Source organism: Periplaneta americana, chromosome 4, assembly GCF_040183065.1.
Source record: "Periplaneta americana isolate PAMFEO1 chromosome 4, P.americana_PAMFEO1_priV1, whole genome shotgun sequence".
NCBI lineage: Eukaryota > Metazoa > Arthropoda > Insecta > Blattodea > Blattidae > Periplaneta > Periplaneta americana.
Window position 1 is genome coordinate 25,433,189 of NC_091120.1, and position 22,306 is coordinate 25,455,494.

At 38.6% G+C, this 22,306-nt stretch overlaps 1 protein-coding gene across 7 annotated transcripts in view; it reads right to left on the reverse strand.

The window, feature by feature from the left end:
* Positions 1 to 201: 201 nt before the first annotated feature.
* The window catches only part of LOC138697628 (uncharacterized PE-PGRS family protein PE_PGRS54-like), a 44,528-nt gene continuing 22,423 nt past the window's right edge, over positions 202 to 22,306 (reverse strand). Inside the window, exons 4-7 of one of the 7 annotated variants that reach the window (XM_069823041.1) lie at positions 15,217 to 15,541; positions 6,498 to 6,875; positions 6,390 to 6,416; positions 202 to 6,335 (exon numbers count right to left, since the gene is read on the reverse strand). In XM_069823041.1, coding sequence (XP_069679142.1) covers positions 3,130 to 6,335; positions 6,390 to 6,416; positions 6,498 to 6,875; positions 15,217 to 15,541 — 3,936 coding nt within the window. In that variant the 3' untranslated portion in view covers positions 202 to 3,129. Of the gene's footprint in view, positions 6,876 to 15,216; positions 15,542 to 22,306 lie in introns of all 7 variants that reach the window. The other 6 variants (XM_069823037.1, XM_069823038.1, XM_069823039.1 and 3 more) reach the window with 6 other exon arrangements.

Below are 22,306 nucleotides of genomic sequence, written 5' to 3' on the forward strand. Positions count from 1 at the left end.
CTTTTCGAGTTGCACCGTTGTTCACACGTCGCAGTACAAGAGTTGCGCAGTTTTTTGTACTGCAGTGCTGCAAAAGTAGCGATGTGTGACCATACCTTTATACAGTAAGAAACTGCCGCCCCTGAATCTGTGTATTCATTGGGCACGATTTGAAGGATTTTTGGACAGAAGAGGTTGGAATTGTTCAATATTTAGTCATGGTACAGAGTATAGAAATAATTTTAATTTTGTTATATTTGAAGTTACAGTTATGTCTCTGGTCCAGAAGTACTTGCATTAAAAACCTAGGAACAAACACTTACCATGAGGACACTTGATATTTTTCTCATTTTATTTCCGTTAAAACACTGTCAGTGTATGACGAAACTAATATGATTATTGTGGTTTGTCTGTATTAATTTAATTTATTGTAAGTTCTAATATATATTTAAATATTTTATTTCGTACCGGTACTACTTTAGTAGCACTGAAAATAGCTCCTGTAAGTCACAGCCATAAACCTCAATGGCTAAAATTAAATTATTATTAATACCATTTTTATATATGTTGTAAATCACACATGCCAGACACACCATTTGCATGGAATGTTGCTGGATTCTTATATAAAATATTTTTTTTTATTCTTGTTACGAATTTTTAAAGGATGAAATCGCATTGGGATTTCAAACAAATTAAACATACAGACACACACACACATGCACACATTCACACACATATAGCAAAACACACGATCATACAATGGAATACACATGTAAAAATCTGAATAACGGATTGCCTATACAATTCCGTTTTATGATCCGTCAGTGATGTGCATTATGGGTATGCGAGGTTAGTAGTGTATGAACAGTTTTAGGGATCTCTCCAATATCTGTTGCTATCGATTTACATACAGTTAATTACTTTCCTTGGACTGCAGTCTTTTTACAGCTGTTCTCTACTCATTTAGAAGAAACTCACTACTTACATACAGAGTATCCCAAAAGTGCGTGCATTAAATTTAATGGGTGTTCGAAGATGCCAAAACAAAAATTTTTTTTGTCATACAATTTATGATAAACATTGTACTCTTAATCTGTTAGATGGTATTAGAATTAAGAGTGCTTTATCACATAAAGCATGTCACCCTGCTGGATATAGCTGTTGCCTGTCCACTCTGTGCATCATGGATCTCTGAACAGAGCTCACAACGACAAACCGTTGCCTGTCAGAGAAGCCAGGGATAGCACGTATCGACTCCACTGTGACCAAAATCTTGTTTCTTTTGTCCTCATCATTTATAGGAATGATGTACACTAACAAACCCATGTGATCGCAGAAGAACTCCTGGCTGGTGAGGTCAGGAGATCGTGGTGGCCAATCAGCCTGTCTTGGAAAGATATTGTCCAGTAACATACGAACATTACTGTATGTGTGATATGTTCTAGGAGACTATCATGCTGCGACCACATGCGTAGCCTTACCACCAAGCGAACCTTCTCCAGAGAGAGGGTTTCTTGGAAAAGGTTGAGGTATGTTTCGCTGTTGACACGGGCTGGAAGTAAGATGAGACCAACCAATGTACTGGTTTAACAAAGAGCAGTTCTGATTCAAATGCCGTATAATAGGCTAACGTCGACCCTAAGTTATCTGACAAAAAAGTTTGTTTTTCCCTCTTTTACCACCCATTAAATTTAATGCATGGACTTCAGGGACACTCTTTATAAGTGCAGCGTACGATTTGTAGATTAGTTTCCGCGCACTGCAAAAACATCCCTCCTCCTTTTGCTCTTATATTGCTCATATCAGCCAAGAAAATTAACCTCTCCTTCACTTCTTAAAAAACTAGTTCGTGAATATGTATGAATATTATTAAATCTTATTGAATAACATAATTTTTGTAAGACTGTAGTTCTTCATCTTTTCATCTTTCCAGACCTAATGCGATTCTGCAGCGTAGAGATGCCAATTTTATAGGTAATTTTGCGTGACATTTAAAATTAAAATTCATTGTAAAAATAATATTTATGTTTTTAGTGCTCTTGATTTAACCATGAAGTGAGTATTGTTTTTGTATAGGAACCTTCATCCTATAGAAATAACAAATCGCACACTACATGAAAATAGAAATCCATTGCTTTCTTTCATATTTACCACTTCGTTCTAAACCTAATTCCAGTACGAGGTTACATAGACTCATGATTGTAGTAGACTGTGTCATGCTTTGGATGTACAGTACATTTATTTTATGATAAGCATGTGGATAATACTAGAGAATATACAACTTGAGAACCTGAAAGGTTTACGATTGTAGCTCTAGGAAAAGAGGGAGTAACATTTCCATCTTTATGTTTAAAGAATAAAGAAATGCAAATTAGAAGATTCATTAGTACAGTGAAAGCATAGTAATTTACGTTGTCCAGGGAGTAGTTATACTCGGAGGGCACTATTTTATACTCGTCTGTTGACTCTTGACATCAAACTCCGAGAGATTTTTAAGGACGAATATTAAATTACTACTTATTCATTGTCAACTCCGGTGTCCATACCTTCTGACTTTTAAATGACTCTTCCATTTTAATTTCGCTCTTCAGAGTTTGTTTCTTCGTAACAGCATCTTTTCTTAGGCCATTGTCATCCATCCACACTGCAATGCTATCTGAACGTTTGATTTTCCGTTCCTTTTATTATAGATGCAAAGGTATTCATTTTCTTCAAAAAACAAAAAAAAAAAAAAAAAAAACAAATTACTCTAACACGGCTTTGTCAGCTGCATAAGTTATTCATTATTATTATTAGTTAATAAATTCTTATGTAAGAGTCTAGTTCGCTTTTACCTCGATTTGATATTAGTTTTTGTTCTGCAACACAGTTTTATGTAAACATCTGGTCTTCTGTCTTGAAAGAAAGCTTCATGCCCAATGGCAAGGAGATCACTGTATGCCTTAAGACGCCATCAGCTCAAGACATCTGCTCCCTCATTACTGTTTGAATGTGTTGTCTTTTGCAGCGTCATTAAATTATTTTTTTCTGTGCAAATCTTCATAGTAATTGTCGCGAATCTAAAAGTATGTACAGTTCTAATAACTGATAATGGGTAATGGCAGTTTAAGTATACTAGTATGTCACCGTTAATTGAATATTCTTACGTGGTTAACAGCAGCATGGAGTTCCGTCGGGATTGGTTGGAGGGTTTGGCTTACAAATTTTGGTTCTACCATTTGATCCATACACAACATTACATGAGAAAGTGAAGTAACCACAAGTCGATGATTTCGTGTAATATGTGTGTGTATACTTCCCCCCTGCCGTACCGTTGTTCGGCCTTCCACTGTCAAGCTGTCCTGTAACACTTTTGGTCACTGTCACAAAACTATCTGGTGTAGCTTGGCTCACACCGTGCCCATTCCTAACATGGTCACCATTTCTGTATGTTCTACCATTCCTCTGCTGATAATAACCCCCATTTCTCCGTGCTGTGTAAGTTCTTTGACCTCCATTCCTCAAGTTTGTGTTGTCACCATACTGTCCTGACTGACCACTTTGGTCGTCTCTTCCATCAGCGGACTGTTGAACTACTGGTATATTCATAACTGATGGTTGGTAACTTCCTGATGAAGGGTTCGTGTACGTAACATTCCCAGAACCAGGAGTTAGAATAACCGTTTGTGACTGCCCTCCCTGTGTGGCTGTCTTCCCGGGGCCTGCAACAGATGTTATTCGCCCTCTGTATCCTTGAGGTATAGTGTATTCTGGAGTTCCATGTATGGTTTGACCTGGTTGTAGGACATCACCTGGACTGTACTGATCTCTGTCGTCTGAATGTTGAATAACATGCGCTCCATGTCCGACTAATGGGCCAAGAGCAACTTGTTGAGTTTGAGTGGGTATGCGAGTGTCATTTCTGGCAGTACGTCCTGTCTGAATTCCGTATCCTCCATGTAGTCTACTGTTTCCGTTTCTGGTTGATAGTGCATTGCTAGATTCTCTTTCTGTGTATGAATAGGCAGTAGGTTCTCTGGTCGTTTCGTCATAGTTGTCATCGTCATAATCATCACGATTTGGCGCAGTTGCAGTTTCTTGACTTACACGGCCAGCATTGTAACTGTATTGTTGTCCACTATGCGATGAGCTTGGACTGTTGCTCATTTGACTGAATGGTTGACTTTCAGATTGTTGACCAAGCGAAGAGGATCTTCCACCATTTTGGTGTGAAGTATCCCTACTTCCAGACTGTACCAATCCTAGTTTACCACCAAAATTTTCGTAATTATTGCCAGATGTCGGTTTGCCATTTGAAACTCCTGATCCAGCCTGGGCTGCTCCAGTATAGGAGATTCCGTGCAGAAAAGAGCCTTGAATTTGACTTTGTGACTGTCCAGTATAAGCTCCACTTTGGGCTGAAGCAGATCCACCTCCATGGAAAGGACTCTTTTGACCATTTGTTTTGCCATTTCTTTGATATGGTGTAAATCCAACCTGTGCTTGACTCGAAGTGCTACCTTGACCTTTGGCTTGTGCATCAGCCATTCCACCTTGTGAGCCTGCCTGCACTTGAGTGTTAGTTCCATAATATAAACCACCGCTCTGTGCCTCGGCTGTTGTCGCTCCCTGAGATGAACCCAGTTGAACTTGTGACTGAGATTTTCCACCTCCTGCCTGTCCCTGTGCTGTGCTTGTCGCTCCCTCTTTTCCCCCCACTACCTGACTCTGTGCACCTCTGTCTCTATCGCTGGTTTGTGCCTGAGCAGAAAAGGAACCTGTCCCTGAATAAATTCCGCTCACTTGGGTCTGTGCATTACCTTGACCATACCGTCCTTGAGCTGACGCAGTTGCTCTAGTTTCCTTGTCTTCGTGTCTAATATTGCTTTCAGCTTGTGAGTCCCCTCCTGGCGTGTAATATCCTGTTCCAGCTTGGTGATATAACCCTGGATATGGTCCTTGATATAATCCGCCAGGTGCCCCAACAGCTGGCACTCCTGCGACCCCGCCCGGTACTCCCACGCCTGGCACTCCGCCCGGTACTCCCACACCTGGTACTCCACCTGGCACACCGCCCGGTACTCCCACACCAGGCACTCCCACGCCTGGTACTCCGCCCGGTACTCCCACGCCTGGCACTCCGCCCGGTACTCCCACTCCTGGCACTCCTCCCGGTACTCCCACACCTGGCACTCCGCCCGGTACTCCCACGCCTGGCACTCCCACACCCGGTACTCCCACGCCCGGCATTCCCACACCCGGTACTCCCACGCCCGGTACTCCAACGCCTGGCACTCCCACGCCCGGTACTCCAACGCCTGGCACTCCCACACCTGGCAGTCCGCCCGGTACTCCCACGCCTGGCAGTCCACCCGGTACTCCCACGCCTGGAACTCCGCCCGGTACTCCCACGCCTGGAACTCCGCTCGGTATTCCCACGCCTGGCACTCCGCCCGGTACTCCCACGCCAGGCACTCCGCCCGGTACTCCCACGCCTGGAACTCCGACACCTGGCACTCTGCCCGGTACTCCCACGCCTGGAACTCCGCCCGGCACTCCTACGCCTGGCACTCCGCCCGGTACTCCCACACCTGGAACTCCGACGCCTGGCACTCCGCCCGGTACTCCCACACCTGGCACTCCGCCCGGTACTCCCACACCTGGCACTCCTCCCGGTACTCCCACGCCTGGAACTCCGACGCCTGGCACTCCACCCGGTACTCCGACGCCTGGCACTCCGCCCGGTACTCCGACGCCTGGCACTCCACCCGGTACTCCGACGCCTGGCATTCCACCCGGTACTCCGACACCTGGCACTCCACCCGGTACTCCCACGCCTGGCAGTCTGCCCGGTACTCCTACGCCTGGTACTCCGACGCCTGGAACTCCGCCCGGTACTCCCACACCTGGTACTCTTCCCGGTACTCCTACGCCTGAAACTCCTCCAGGGTATCCTACGCCTGGAACTCCTCCCGGGTATCCTACGCCTGGAACTCCTCCCGGGTATCCTACGCCTGGAACTCCTCCCGGGTAGCCTACGCCTGGAACTCCTCCCGGGTAGCCTACGCCTGGAACTCCTCCCGGGTAGCCTACGCCTGGAACTCCGCCCGGATATCCTACGCCTGGGACTCCGCCAGGAACTTCTGCTCCTGGAACTCGGTCCGGAACTCCTACGCCTGGGGCTGCTCCCGGAACTCCGCTCGGAACTCCTATACTTGGTACTCTACCCGGGACTCCTACACCTGACACTCCACCAGGAACTCCTACACCTGGCACTCCACCAGGAACTCCTACACCTGGTACTCCACCAGGAACTCCTACACCTGGCACTCCACCAGGAACGCCTACACCTGGCACTCCACCAGGAACTCCTACACCTGGTACTCCACCAGGAACTCCTACACCTGGCACTCCACCTGGAACTCCTACACCTGGCACTCCACCAGGAACTCCTACACCTGGAACTCCTACACCTGGTACTCCACCAGGAACTCCTACACCTGGCACTCCACCAGGAACTCCTACACCTGGCACTCCACCAGGAACTCCTACGCCTGGGACTCCACCTGGAACTCCCACACCCTGAACCACTCCTGGTGCTCCTACTTGAACACCTCCCGGAACCCCGCTTGGCACTCCTACACCTACAACTCCACCTTGTACGCCTGTACCAGGAACACCTTGTTGTGGATACAGAGTTTGACTTTCTGGCGTATAAACTCCAGGAGGCCGGTAGACTCCAACACCTACTCCTCCTGGATGTTCTTGTGTTCCAACACCGACAGCTCCTTGAGCACCTGGTGCATATCCATACTGTCCGGGCTGAATGCCGTAAACGCCAACGCCTCCAGGGAAGCAGTCTTCACAGCCGCCTTGCCCAGATTGACTCTGAGCTTGTCCCATTCCATTTGCACCACCTAAAGTAACAAGAAAGAAGAAAGTGACACAATAAATTATTTAATTACAGCGTATCGGCATTCAGTTTCATTTGGAAAAAGTAATTTAATACTATATCCATGCAGGTCGCAGACTTTCCGCAGGTCCGCTGCTTGGTACTCGTATGTAATAAAATTGAGGAGCAGTCGCGGCTCGCAGGAAAAAAAAATAGGTGAAGTGCTGTTCACATGAACAATCGCATGAACAGTTTTACCAATATAATGAGTAAGCCTACTTACTATTCGTAAACTATGTACAATTTTAATAGTTCTAGAATACATGCAAACAGGAAAATTAATTTATTTCAGGACTCACTCAATTTCTTGCGTACCAAATCAATCCTGCTATCTTTTAAAGCAGCAAACCTGTCGATGATGTCTTCATAAAATGTCTGAGTTTGACTGAGGGTGGACAGTATATCTATATGCAAAGCTATGGGGCTAATGATGAAAGTCTCTCCTGTAATGTAGCATTCCGAGTGAAATTTTCAATCTTTTTATTTTATACAACTTCTCTATTTTCTTAGAACTTTTTAAAACAAAGAATAAATGGAACAGTAGGTCCTACAGAATTTAAAATATCTTTTTTATCCTCATATTTAAGTCTACAAAACGGCATTTCTAATAAATTACAAACCGTGTTATTTTCGGGATACATATTTCGCACTCATTTATCAACATTTTCTGTGTACTGGTACCTAAGTATTTGTATAATAGTACTATAGTGATTAAACCTATAATATACACTATGATGTAGGATTTATACACGATATACACTTATCAGTAATATATTCTAAATACAGTAAACATTAAGTTAATATATACATACACAATATTGAACTACATATGTAAATTTACGCGCGCGTTAAACTTTCAAATACAAGAGCTGGAACAAAACTGCAAACTCATGATGAGTCATGAGCTCATGAGAAGAAATAATACACACCGCGGAATACAATTTTTAAACTTTGTGGGGTGTATTCCTGACTATTACACTCTTACTACGTCATACTACTTTTGACCAATAAAACGGTACGAAAGGACGTATTTCAACCAATCATGGCTGCTTATCGCACAATTTTATCACTTCCCTAGCATTTGTTTAATTTTATCGCGTCCCTAGCATTTGTTTAATTTTATCGCGTCCCTAGCATTTGTTTCTTTGTTTGCCAACATTTGAAACTGCGCTGGTCTGGACGTCAAAAATATATATAAAATTACAAACCACTCCAGTCGATGCACAGCAGTTTCAAATATGACTCGCATTGGCATTCAAGAACAAGAATTAATAAAAATCACTGATCATACCTATGCATCTTCTGAAATCCGATTTACAAATAAATGAAGAGCACCATTCGGAAATCCTGAATAAGTTGAATACACCACGTAGGCCTAAATCAACGAGTTCCACTTCTATTACGCACAAGTCCAATATAACATCAATTGAACCACCAACCACATTCAAATTTTAAAATTGTACATTCAATAATTATTGCTTTTAAAATTATTAATTCGGAAATTCTGAATAAGTTGAATACACCATGTAGGCCTAAATCAACGAGTTCCACTTCTATTACGCACACGTCCAATATAACATCAATTGAACCTCCAACCACATTCAAATTTGAAAATTGTACATTCAATAATTATTCCTTTTAAAATTATTCATGTTTATTTTTTATGTCATCGTCGTTAATTAAAACTTTTCTAACACTTGTGTATATTATTTAGGTTATGTTATAGCTTCTGCTATATGATATTATGGATAGTCACGTATCAGAGATTGTTTAATATTAAGATTTATTGAAAATCATCTGTCAAGTGACGTTGATTACTGGGATTCGGATAAATGAAGTGGAATGTTGCATTTTAATAAAAATGAAACTGAATCAACAAATCCTTCTTGACTAGTAACATTGTCATCGTGTATAATAGATCGAGAACTTCTCGACGACAAGGCATTGCTCACTACTGCCATGCATCTAGCGTAATATTTGTAATGTTGAGATGGTACAATAATACATTTGAAGACAGTTGTATTTTCGTAAGTCAATTAATATTTTATTGTATTGGAGTACTTCGTTACTTCTAATCTTTATATACTTTCTTCTAATCGTGTAATAGTCAATTAAATCCCACTCGAGTTTTGATTTCTCTAAATAAATCAAAACGTCTAGTGAGATTACTGTTGATAAAATAACACAGAGGCAACTAATCTACCGCTGTAGGGATGGCTGCTTGGACACAAGGAATGACAATACTATTCTCGAGTCAGGTAGTACATACTGTAAAATTTCACAGCCCTTAAACAATAGACCCCGGCCTTGGAGACCAGCTTCAACCTTTCTCTGAGATCTGCAAACTGGTTACTCCACCTACAACAAGTCTGACAGTTCTCCTAACTGAAAGACTCAGAAACGCACTTCACTCATACAATCTTTCTTTAGTGAGTGACGTCACGTTACCATGGAAACCAAGTGCTGTATGAGAATGGGAACCCAAATAATTTCACCTCTACAGTATTGCAAGTTCCAATAGACAACGCTCGGCGCTCGTAACAGTTGACATTATTCTATTCAGCGGACGGTTACAGGTACTATTTATACAACTAAACACTGTTCATAACGACTGAAAAGAAAACTTTTTTTTCTTTTAGAAATAATGGTATCGGTAATAACTAGAATGAATTAATACGAGATAAAATTGTGTTTTAACGTAAATAGGTGAAGTAGCACTTCATCTACTTCACCTGAATAACCGCCCCTGTTGAGGAGTATTGCTTCACAATGAGTTTTCTCCATCTTAGTGTTTTTTCGGAAAGTGAAAAAAGCTAGGCCTATTCACACATGAGGGTATTTCAGAAATGGTAAAGTTTATACTGGTAATTGTTCAGTGCGACGAAACTATCTTATACCACATAAAGATGAAATCAAAATTATACATACTTTTTCAAAATTAAAAGAAATATGTTGAAGAATTCACATTTTGATCCAGTTAGGTGGAGAAAACTCGTTTTGAAGAACAGGGAAACAAAAATTAACGTTTGGAGCAATGCATTTATTTTTATTTTTCATTTCAGTAGGTTATTTTACGACGCTTTATCAATATCTTAGGTTATTTAGCGTCTGAATGAGATGAAGGTGATAATGCCGGTAAAATGAATTCGGGATCCAGTCATATTGGGTTGAAGGAAAACCCCGGAAAAAACCTCAACCAGGGAACTTGCTCTGACCGGGAATCGAACCCGGGCCACCTGGTTTCGCGGCCAGACGCGCTAACCGCTACTCCACAGGTGTGGACCAATGAATTTATAATATTATTTTTGTAGGTTGTAATTCTACTACAATTAAGCGATAAGCATAGGAAGAGTAGCTGAACAAAACTACAAATAATTACATTAACATGCCGATTATTAAAAAAAAAACTTACTCTTTGAACACTTCACAAGCAATGGTTATACATTGTCCTTCAACTTTAAGTAGGGTAGCAGTAACATTCTTTATCTGTCAAAGCCTACGATGATTAATAATACAGGGTCCTTAATATGATATGATATATTTAATGTCATCAATTAAGTTACATCCATGTCAAGTGAACCTCACAATTTTGTATCCGATGCCACTATTACATTTATTACAGATATACCTTTTTTTGTAGACGCTCTTACAATAATTTAGATTCATACCCCGTACTTACATTCTCTCATTATTATATCCTTCTCATTCCCTTACACTCATTCACTATTTACTATAGTCTCTCGTTTCTATTCCGTTCTAAATTTTATTCTTTCCTAATTCCCCCTTTTAAAATCTGATGACTTCATTCAAAATTAACACTTTTACAATTCATTTTTTGATTTACAATTCGCTTATATCGAACACACTGTTTCTAATAACACTTGTTGCTAAACCATATTACACCATTATCCAATATGTTCGTTATTATGTCTGTTTTTTGTGTACATTCCATTTTCTGATCTCACTTATTTTCTAAATCTGTGGCCGGGAGGAAAAAGGTCTTAAGTAAAAATTTTATACTTTTCAGGAGACCAGTAGAAAGATTGAAATTGATGTTAGTTATAGAGTTTTTTTAATTAAGAGATTTTTTCCTGGATATTATTTGTTTATATTTCTTCTAAAATAGGTAATGTTGCTCATTTAACAATTTTCTTGATTATTTCCAAAAATAGCCGCACTTTTACGCCCTTTTAAGATTAGAACCCAAACTGAGTAGAAGGGATTATGTAAACATAAGACCTTTTTCATGTCAAAATAAATGAGAAATGTAAATTATTAGGAATGCAAAATGGGTCTTAAACAATTACAGGACTGTTTACCCTGGTGCTTAAAGTTTTAAAAGGAAAGGGCATCAGTATGTGATAAAATGGCTAAAATACAAGTTAGACCTTTTTAATACGGAAGCATGGAAAGTAAACATGTGATGGTTTGTAAGGAATAAAGTATTAAATATTCTTAAGTCCTTTATTCTGTGTGTGCTCAATTCAAAAAGTACTTAGGACATTTGGTAACACTCTATAAATCCAGTCAGGAGTCTTATTTGACTTTAACCGTTTTACCAGATTGTAGAGAATTGTTTCCGCTTCCAGAATATATAAAAATCTCATTTTCACAAAAAAATTGACTTAAAACCTTTTTCCTCCCGTCCACAGAAATATTACTATGCTTCGCTATCCTAGCTAGCCTCCCCCAATTTCCTTCTCGTCAGCTTTCATTATCTCTATCTTCTCACTTAACTTCGTACTAAACTCCTCAAATTTATTATTTATTTTACTTACTATATCCTTGATCGTCTCTGGGCCAGACCCATCTACTTGACTCATTTTTGTTATAAACTCATCTTCTTTTTTCTTCTCTTCACTTCTCCCCATTTCAGCCCTTGCATTCACAGAAACACCTTCCTTCCCCCTAAGCTAATTAAATCACTTCAATTTTTACTGCGACCCTTGACTTGTTACACTTGTACGTAAGCCGCTCTTATCTGTTTTCTTCCCATATGTTCGCTTCTCATGTACTGTTGATCTCAGCACATTCTTCACCGCGTTGTTGTTTACCATTTCCTGGTTCTGTCTCGCTTCCCTCGGTACGAAGTCCTTGCCTTGCACAATAATCGATTTCGCTCCATCGTCCATACGTCTCTGGTCAATGATCTTGTTACTATTCACCGCAATTGTCGGTTGAACAAATTCTCCGTCACCTGTACCATACTTACTGTCCCAGTTCCAATTCCGATCCCCTCTTGACCACTGTTTAACTGAGCCGGTCGGTATTAATCTATGGCATATGCCATTGATTTTCAACCTTTTCATTACTTTCCTGATTACGCGATAATAACGGTTGCTTTATTTTATTTTCCTGTTGACCATTCTTCTTTCTCTCGATTCTATTTCCATCATTTAACCCGTTTGCTTCTGGCGACCTCGTGTCCATTTCTTCGGATCTCTTCTGTTCTTTTTCATGTTATTCACGCTTTTTTGTTTAATCCGGATATTGGGTGGTCTTCATTTTCCTTACAGAAATCTACGTATTAGAATTTCCCATTGATTTTTAATTTATCTTCATGTAACTTGGCAAAGATTCCATTCGCTCTTGCCGCCTTCATGGACGCTTCTCTCAAGCTCGCAGGTCGTCCTGTATACAGGCAGCTCAACTTGTCAATTGTAGCGTTACAAAATATTGTGTTTGACGTGTGTGTTTACTGTTTGTGTGAGTGAATTTCCTGTGTTTAGGTTTTGCTAGGATTCATAGTTGTGTGCCAGCGCAGGTGAACAATTTAAATTACTTATTTAATGATAATAGCACTTGGAAATGTACACTGTAAAAGATCTTTTGCAAAAGTCATTCTATTCTCGCCCACTAGAAGAGAAATTATATATAGTGAATAAGAGTAGACCTACCCGTCACGTCCGAATTTAGTGCAACAATATGAAACAAAAAGCGAACAATACACTAGGCATTTTTCTATTTCACAATATGAAAATGTAGAATGGTTAGCGGGTTGTGAAACTTCAAACAGGTTATTTTGCTGGCCATGCTTATTGTTTTCTAACAAAAATGAGGTTTGGAGTAAGCATGGATTTGCTGACTTAAATCACTTGTCTAATGCACAGCAAAAACATTCAAAATCTCAAACTCATGTACAATGTTTCCTGAAATCAAAACTTTTCGGCAAACAGCGAATTGATACTTTACTTGATGATCAACGAAGAACTAATACCAGTAAACACAACGAAGAGGCTAAGAAAAATATGGCCGTATTGATAAAAATCATTGACGCTATTTGTCTTCTGGCTAACCAGGAGATCCCTCTACGAGGACATGACGAATCAGATAGTTCTTTGATCAAACGAAATTTTTTTTAGAATTTTTGAATGTGTTAAAAAATATGATTTACTTTTAGAAAACCATCTAAATTCGTCCACAGTGTTTCGAGGAACTTCTCCATTGATTAAAAATGATATCATAAAAGCTATTACTGATGTAGTGAAAGAAGAAATAAAAATGAAACTAACTCAGTTTAATTTGTAACTATAATGCTTGATGAAACTTCTGATATTGAGAACAAATCTCAACTATCTACAGTTCTCCGCTATGTAAAGGGCAGATTCTTCGGCAGTACAGCAGATGGTTTATTTACTCACTTAGCACGAGTAGTTATCAATTTGAAATTTCTACTAAACTCGTGGGTCAGACATACGATGGAGCTTTTACATCAGTACTTTGCCATACTGTAAAAGAATACAGATCTGAACTTTGTGAGTTTTCGAAAATATTATTAAACATTCTGGTAAATGGGATAGTGAGACAATCATAAAATCACGTGATTTTCTAGCTTTCCTTCAACAGTTTGAAACTATATTTCTATTGGAAGTATTTTCGATGTTGCTTACTTATACAGATGTATTATACAATCTTTTACAAACAAAACATTTTGATATTCTTTACTGTAGCAGGAAGGTAATTGACATAAAAAATCATCATCATCAATAACTTCAAGGTTTAGGCCGATGGCCTGTTCCGCCTCCAGAATTTTATCCGTCAAACTGGTCTCTCCAACGTCTCTTTGGTCTTCCCACTCGTCTTCTTCGTGTAGGTCTATAACACCATGTTCTGAAAGGTATCCTGTCGTTGGGCATTCTTGTTATATGGTCGTACCAATTATTTCTATATTTTTCAATTATAGTTATTACACTCTCGATATTCAGTTCTCGACGTATATCTTCGTTTCTCTTATGGTCCTGTAGTCTAAATCCTGCTAGTGGCCTTAAGAGTCTCATCTCGGCGGCCTCAATTCTTCTCTGTTGGGCTCTAGTCAGAATCCACGTTTCTGAACCATATAACAATGTCGGAATTGCCAGTGTCTTGTATAATTTGAGTACAGTTTTTCTGTCGACTTTACATAAAAATAAACTCCAATATGATAGGGACGATTCTTATTCATTAGTTTGGAACAATACAATTTCAAATAAGGACGAAACCTGTCAGGTGAAAACAAAGCGGCACTGTCCAAATAAAGCGGAGCAAGAAAATAATTATCGCCGGCTATATTTGAAAATTATTGATTTCCTAATTCATCAAATTGATTGTAGGTTTTCTCAACTTGATAAATTAGAATATTTTCATTTGTTACAATATCAGCAGTACTGTGAATATAGAAAAACATTTCTCGAACCACTCCTACAGAAACTTTTGGCTCAGTACGGAAATTTATTTGATCGCGTTGGACTGAAGAATGAATTAAGTGTTCTCTACACTTCACCTGAATTTCATGGAAAGGATTTCCTCTCTTCTGGATTTAGTGAAGTGTATAAACTTGCTAGATTAATACGGACCACTCCTTGTACTACAAGCTCTGTGGAACGTTCGTTTTCTGCATTAAGACGAATCAAGACCTATTTAAGAAGTACTCAAACTCAAGAAAGACGTGTAACTTAAGTTTGTCGTCAATCGAAAAGGAGTTAGTGCACAAAATGAAGGACAGAGACTTATTTTATAATGCTGTGATTGAGAAGTTCGCATCACAAGAAAGAAGAATACAGCTAATGTTTAAATGAGAGAGGTGGGCCTACGTAATTTGAATTACTAAATCCATGGAAGTGTTGTTAACAGTACTAAATTATATATTAAAATTATATATATTATTATATTATATAAATTGTATATTAAAAATGGCAGTTAATTTTGACCCGATATTTCACTTTGAAGAATTGTGCGACTATGACCAATTATATATTTTTGACAGAACACCCATACTCCAGGTTCAGCATACGCCACTGTTAAGGGATTGGAATTGTGAGTTCACTTACTGACGTGCGTTCTCGAAAAATCAGGCGTAGATTCTGCTTCTGCCTTCCCTCCGTTGCCGCCATTCTGGAAGGCCAGGTACTGCGTCTGCGTCTGGCCTCTGTACCGGCGAGAATACCCTCTGGTGCTGTACGTTGTTTGGCGTTTTGAACGCCTCTTCGAAGGGTCTCTGTAGTCTAAAGGCGCCTTTGCATTCCACTGCTTCCGGCCTTTCCTTGCATTCTGCTCACTTAACTCGTTTGCGTTTAGAGACTGCGAATCTCTCAGCAGAGTTGTAGGAAATCCACGGCAGAAACCAGCAATTTTAGATCCTGCCAGTTTCCATACCTGTAAGACAATTTGTTAATGAACACAGTTTACGTGATGAATCTGACACGAGTCTTGAAACTTTTATAATACAGGGCAAGTCTAAAAAAATGAAACAACTTTAATACTCTCTTCATAATAAATACATAAAGATAGGAGAAAAGTAATTAAACCGACAAACTCCGGGACGTTGTATGGGACACCAAAACAAACGGTTTTCTCTCATGTTATATTGTGCTGTGAGGCACTATTTCACGAGGACACCAGATCTTAATGTAACACAAACCATACTTACTTACTTACTGGCTTTTAAGGAACCCGGAGGTTCATTGCCGCCCTCACATAAGCCCGCCATTGGTCCCTATCCTGAGCAAGACCAATCCAGTCTCTATCATCATATCCCACTTCCCTCAAATCCATTTTAATATTATCTTCCCATCTACGTCTCGGCATCCCTAAAGGTCTTTTTCCCCTCCGGCCTCCCAACTAACACTCTATATACATTTCTGGATTCGCCCATACGTGCTACATGCCCCGCCCATCTCAAACATCTGGATTTGATGTTCCTAATTATGTCAGGTGAAGAATACAATGCGTGCAGTTCTGTGTTGTGTAACTTTCTCAATTCTCCTGTAACTTCAACCCTCTTAGCTCCAAATATTTTCCTAAGCACCTTATTCTCAAACACCCTCAACCTATGTCCCTATCTCAAAGCGAGAGTCCAAGTTTCACAATCATGAAGAACAACCGGTAATATAACTGTTTTATAAATTCTAACTTTCACATTTTTTGACAGCAGACTGGAGGATAAAAGCTTCTCAGCCGAATAATAACAGGCATTTTCCATATTTATTCTGTGTTTAATTTCCTCCCGAGTATCATTATATTTGTTACTGTTGCTCCCAGGTATTTGAATTTTTCCAAACACAAACCATTACCATGCTTTATTGCTTGAGTGTCTTATAAAACTTTTACAGACCAAAATCACTGCAAAAGATGTTCAAAACTATCTCCATTGACCTTTACACAAAGGTTACATCGGCGGGACATGGCTTGTCTAACGCGGTGAAAGACTTTAGAATTATCGTTTATTTTCCCTGCTGCAGCAAATATCCGGGCCACCAGATCATCTTCTGATTCAACTGGGGTTGTGTAAACAAGATTACGCAAATGTCCTCTCACAAAAAAGCAGAGGAGTCAAATCAGGAGATCGGGGAGTCCAAGGTACAGGACCGCCTCTACCAATCTACTTCCCTGGAAATTGTTCAAGTAGTCACGCACACGATGTGAGTTTGTAGAGTAGTTATGAACTGAAGAACGCATACATTAATTTAATTAAATTGTAATATGAGCACTTATGTATTAGCAGCCTTAGAGAAAGGAGGTCGATGAATTTATTAAAAATTACGTACGGGTATTCATAATGTAAGACTCAAACAAAAATAAAGTTTCTGATCGCAATATTTTTTTACTGCTGTTGTCACTGTATCTACTGGGTGTTCAGTTCAAAATGTGTCATGGCTCGCTGTATGCCGTCATGTGGCTAGCCGATGGGCCTAGAGAATTCAATCTTCCTACACTTCCGCAGAGGTGTATAACCTGTGAGGCAGAGAAGTTGCCTAGCAAGTACGGCGTTCATTCTGAAGAGTACGTACCGATACGTACGGTAACGCCGGTAGTGGCAGGAATGTGAACTGTTTGGAAATACGTACTGTCGGGATATGGGGAGAGGGTTAAGATGATTACTTACGTATTTTTTGACATTAAATTCGACGGTCAACATGGACACGGAGCATTTGATTTGTGTTGTGGAATGTTACCGTACGCAACCGATGATAACAAATACCCTGCTTACGACTTGCCGGCGCAAAACACAGTTCGAAAGAGGTTATGGTAGCACACAGACCGTACAGACCGCCATCTGTTGCTACGACGTTCAAGTTATACCGTACACGTTCTCAAGTTCAGATTGAAGAACACCTTAAATAATAGGCAACTTCTCTAACATATAAGCTGAAACTCGCTTCAAATCGGTGACCCAACAACAGTGACGTCATGACACACTTTGAAATGAACACCCAGTAGTTTGTGTGGATGGAAATTACATTTTAGCTGCTTGAAATTGTATTTTTATGTGTCTAAATCTGTGTTTTAGTGCCCATTTGATAAATTAAAGGCCTATTTTTGGTGCCTAAAAGTGTTTTAAGTGCCTAAAAGTCCGAGATCTAAGACTATAAGACACTTGCAGATTTTCCTCTGGAATGCTATTTTACATTAGTTTGCTATTAACCTTACTTCTTATTATTATACAATAGAGCTGAATTCATTGCTTTGATATTATACGAGTAGGCCTAGTTAAGATGGCGAATAGATGACAATTAATTAGCTTATATTGCACAAGGAACTAATATGATACATATCCGAATGATGGCGTTACTACACTTATCTAATATCAATTGTTTTACTTCATACATACATACATACATACATACATACATACATACATACATACATACATACATACATACATACATACATGTTCTGCCCCAGGGCAGATATTTCACTGCAAACTCATCATTATTCAATCTTTCCTATTTTCTGCCTTCCTCTTTGTCTCCGCATATGATCCACATATCTTAATGTCGTCTGTCATCCGATATCTTCTTCTGCCCCGAACTCTTCTCCCATTCACCATTCCTTCCAGTGCATCCTTCAGTAGGCAGTTTCTTCTCAGCCAGCGACCAAACCAATTCCTTTTTCTCTTCTTGAATAGTTTCAGCATCATTCCTTCTCCACCCACTCTTTCCAACACAGCTTCATTTCTTATTCTGTATGTCTATTTCACACGCTCCATTCTTCTCCATATCACATTTAAAATTCCTTTTAGTCGCTTCTCTTCACTTCATCGTAATGCCCATGTTTTTTATCCATACAATGCCACATTAATGCGTATCGTGCTGAATATCAATGTTGAAGGTTAAATTTGAAGTCTAATTTGTTTTATTTTGTCAGAAATAATTTCTTGTTAGAGATTTTCCTACGTATTCTGAAACCATTAAATTTTCACATTTTTTATTTTATTTTTTTATTTTTATTTTATTTTTATTTTTTATTTATTTATTTATTTTTTTTTTAAGTATACGGTATTTAATATTTCTCTTTTCTGTGGAAGCGATGGTAAAATTTATCTCCATGAAAGGGAATTTGTTTCTACTTATCGTTACTGCTGTTGTAATTATCTTTGTATTCATATTGAACTGAACCAGTTTTCTGATTTGGGATTTGCTCGTATTGATAGTCACTTGGTTTCATGAAGCCAAATTCCAAGTTCTGATCTCTAGCCCTATTTACTGATTAACAGTGACCAAAATACGCTGTGCCGTTACATCACATATTTTTCGATATCCGAAAGACTTGTCCTTGATGATAACAATCTTATAGATGTCCTCCAGTGCACAGCGCCTTGTAGGAGATTAACAATCTGAGTTGATTTCTTTCCAGTTGTAGTAGGCCCCCCTACTCTGATTTGTGTTGTAGCTACAGCTATTAACATTTGAGTTGGAAGCATGAATGAGTAAAACAAGGAAAGTATTTTATTATTTGTAATAATAATAATAATAATAATAATAATAATAATAATAATAATAATAATAATAATCTATAATAATAATAAATCTGTAGCCGAAATTTTTCTGGTAATTTCCGATTTTCCAAAAATAATTGGTGTTAACATGTATAATTAACCATCCTGAAACCGAAAATCGCTTTTTTGAAATTTTTGTTTGTATGTCTGTCTGTCTGTCTGGATGTTTGTTACCTTTTCACGCGATAATGGCTGAACCGATTTATATGAAAATTGTAATATAAATTAAGTTCGTTGTAACTTAGATTTTAGGATATATGGCATTCAAAATACTTTATTTAAAAGGGGGGTTTTAAGGGGGCCTGAATTAAATAAATCGAAATATCTCCCTTATTATTAATGTTCATGAAAAAATGTTACATAACAAAAGTTTCTTTAAAAATGATTTCTGATAAGTTGTATTCTATACAAAATTTTTATAGGACTGATATTTAATGAGATAAATGAGTTTTAAAATTACAGTAACACAGTAACAACGCCATCTAAGGCGCTATATTGAAATAAAAACAAATGACTTCGTCTATAAGGGGCCTTGGACAACAACAATCGAAAGGTATTAAATATAGCCTACAGGGAATGTTTCTGTGTTTGTATGAAGTAATATCGAAAGCTAATTAATTGCTTAAGTATTATTTCACCATTGGAAAGTGTAGTTTCTCTAGATGGACATAATTCTATAATGTTAATACAGTAACTTCTGAGTGAAATTTAAGAATATACAAGACTTTTAAAATAACAATACAATACATTTTCACCGCCGCCTCAGATTATAGTGTTGTTCCTGCAGTAACTCCTATGTGCAAAATATACAATTTTTTTTGAGTAGGAAGAAAAAACACATTTATTCATTCCATAGCAATGGTACATAGGAGATCATGAATTCTTACATTTTGGGAAGAAAGAAAGAAAGAAAGAAAGAAAGAAAGAAAGAAAGAAAGAAAGAAATATAATTACATATCACTGTTTATACTGTATCACTATTTAAGTTATTTGAAAGGTTCAGAACCATGGTGGGCCAAGCGCCATTTACTGAAGACGTAGGAAACAAGGGTTAAAATTAAGTTATTACCATAATTCAATGGAAACATATAGCAAGTAATATAAAGTTTACACATTAAAACTAAATTATATGTCAATCTTCATTAAACTATGGTTGCATGTAATAACAATTAAGAAACATGTTAAAGGAATTGTCATTGCACCAAATGAGTGTCTCTGGACCAAAATGATCGCATTTTAATTATTTGGATGCAATTTAAATTAAGTAACATATTAAACGATTTATCCTTCTATCGAAAACAAATGTTCCCTGGATCAAACGTTATATTTTAATTATGTAATTACTTTATATTTATTTCTAACAGGTGAAGCGGAGCGCACGGGTACGGCTAGTAATAATAATAATTTGTTTACAAAGTAGCCTATAGGCCCGCTGGCCTGTCCTATTCTCAGAACTAATTGAATTGAACTCTCCATTTTTTTCGGCGATCGTTTTCTTTCTCTATTTGGAAGTTATTCATACAGGGCTTTCATTTCAAAACTTCCCAGTCTAAATAACTAATTATTTAAATTGAATTTAATTTAAACGAAAAAAAAAGTCAATTTAGATATTGAGAGGGAAGTATGAAACCAGGCTTAATTGCATTTTAGATTTCATCCCTCACCCCCACTTTGAAATTTCAAATGGCATCCCTATATTTTTATACTGGAGTGAAAATGGCAAGTTATCTTTTATCAAGATATCAATGGTATCTTTTGGATACCGCGGCTGGGTAAACGTCCCTGCATAGAATTGGAATATATCAGTCCCCTAACTGCCCATTGTGCAACTGAAACCAAGAAATGGATTCGGAACACCTCAAAATCTGTGCTTCAGTGGCTGACCATGATAATATCTTTGAAAAATATTGGAGTGCAAGAGGTGAAATGACTTTGTCAAACGCCTGGCATTAGAAAACAACAACAACATATTTTTATACTTATATATGAAAAAGCATTCAATTGTTTATAAATCTCATTCATTTGTTTTCGCATCTTTTGTTGTCTATCGTCGCCTAGCAACCTGTATTTTTTGTTGTTATCAGTTGACTGTAGGATGAAAACACAGCTTATTTTGTGTTATTTCCTAAATTTAATCATTAATGATGATTTATGTTCTGTCTTGAAAGGTATACACCATTTTAAAATAAATTAATACACAAACACAACTATTACATGAAATGCTCAATAAGTTTTTGTAGCTTTATTCTCTTCAGCTCTAATCAACAATAACAACAATCCAGGTTGCCAGGCGACGAAAGAAAACAAAAAAAAAATGCGAAAACAAATGAATGAAGTGTATAAACAATTAAAAGCTCTTTCATATTTAAGTACAAAAATATGTTATTGTTGTTGTTGTTTTCTAATGCCAGGCATTTGACAATAAAGTCATTTGTCCTCTTGCACTCCAATATTTTTCAAAGATATTGTCATGGTTAGCCACTGACGCACAGATTTTGAGATGTTCTGAATTCTTTTCTTGATTTGAGTTGCACAATGGACAGTTACGAGACTGATATATTCCAATTCTATTCTATTTGGCTGCAAAACGGTATTTGTCGAATACAGGGGGGAGAGCCATTAATCCTTCCCATTGAAGGCTTTAAGGAACCAACCTGGACAAATACCCAATGTCCCATCCCTACCTTCCCGTGGTGCAGCTGTTAGTAAGCATAATTTTACAAGCTGAACTAAAGGGAGGGGCTACTCATCAATTAGCACTGGTCAGCTTGATGAGTTAATGACTGAATTTGGTATAATTTTCCTCTATCCAATACCTAATTCTCTCTTTACCCTTCCTATCCAGTCCTCTGACTGAACTCTTACTTTCTTCGACCCCGACATTATTAGAGCATTCGAGGCCTAGGGGTTCATTTCACTTTCCTTCCTACCCTTCCTACTTTTCTGTTCCTAGTGCTGACCTGCTATGGCACTAAAATCGTCCTCCAGTGGCTTAAGGAGGGAAAGTTAGTGATCAACAAGATCTCCCAGCTAGGTCCAATGGACCCGTCGACCAACAGCAGGCGTGGTCCTCCAGACATTCTGGGGGTTGCGTGTGAATGAAGTAGCCACCAAAACGTTAAAATATGGTGTTCACTTAAATC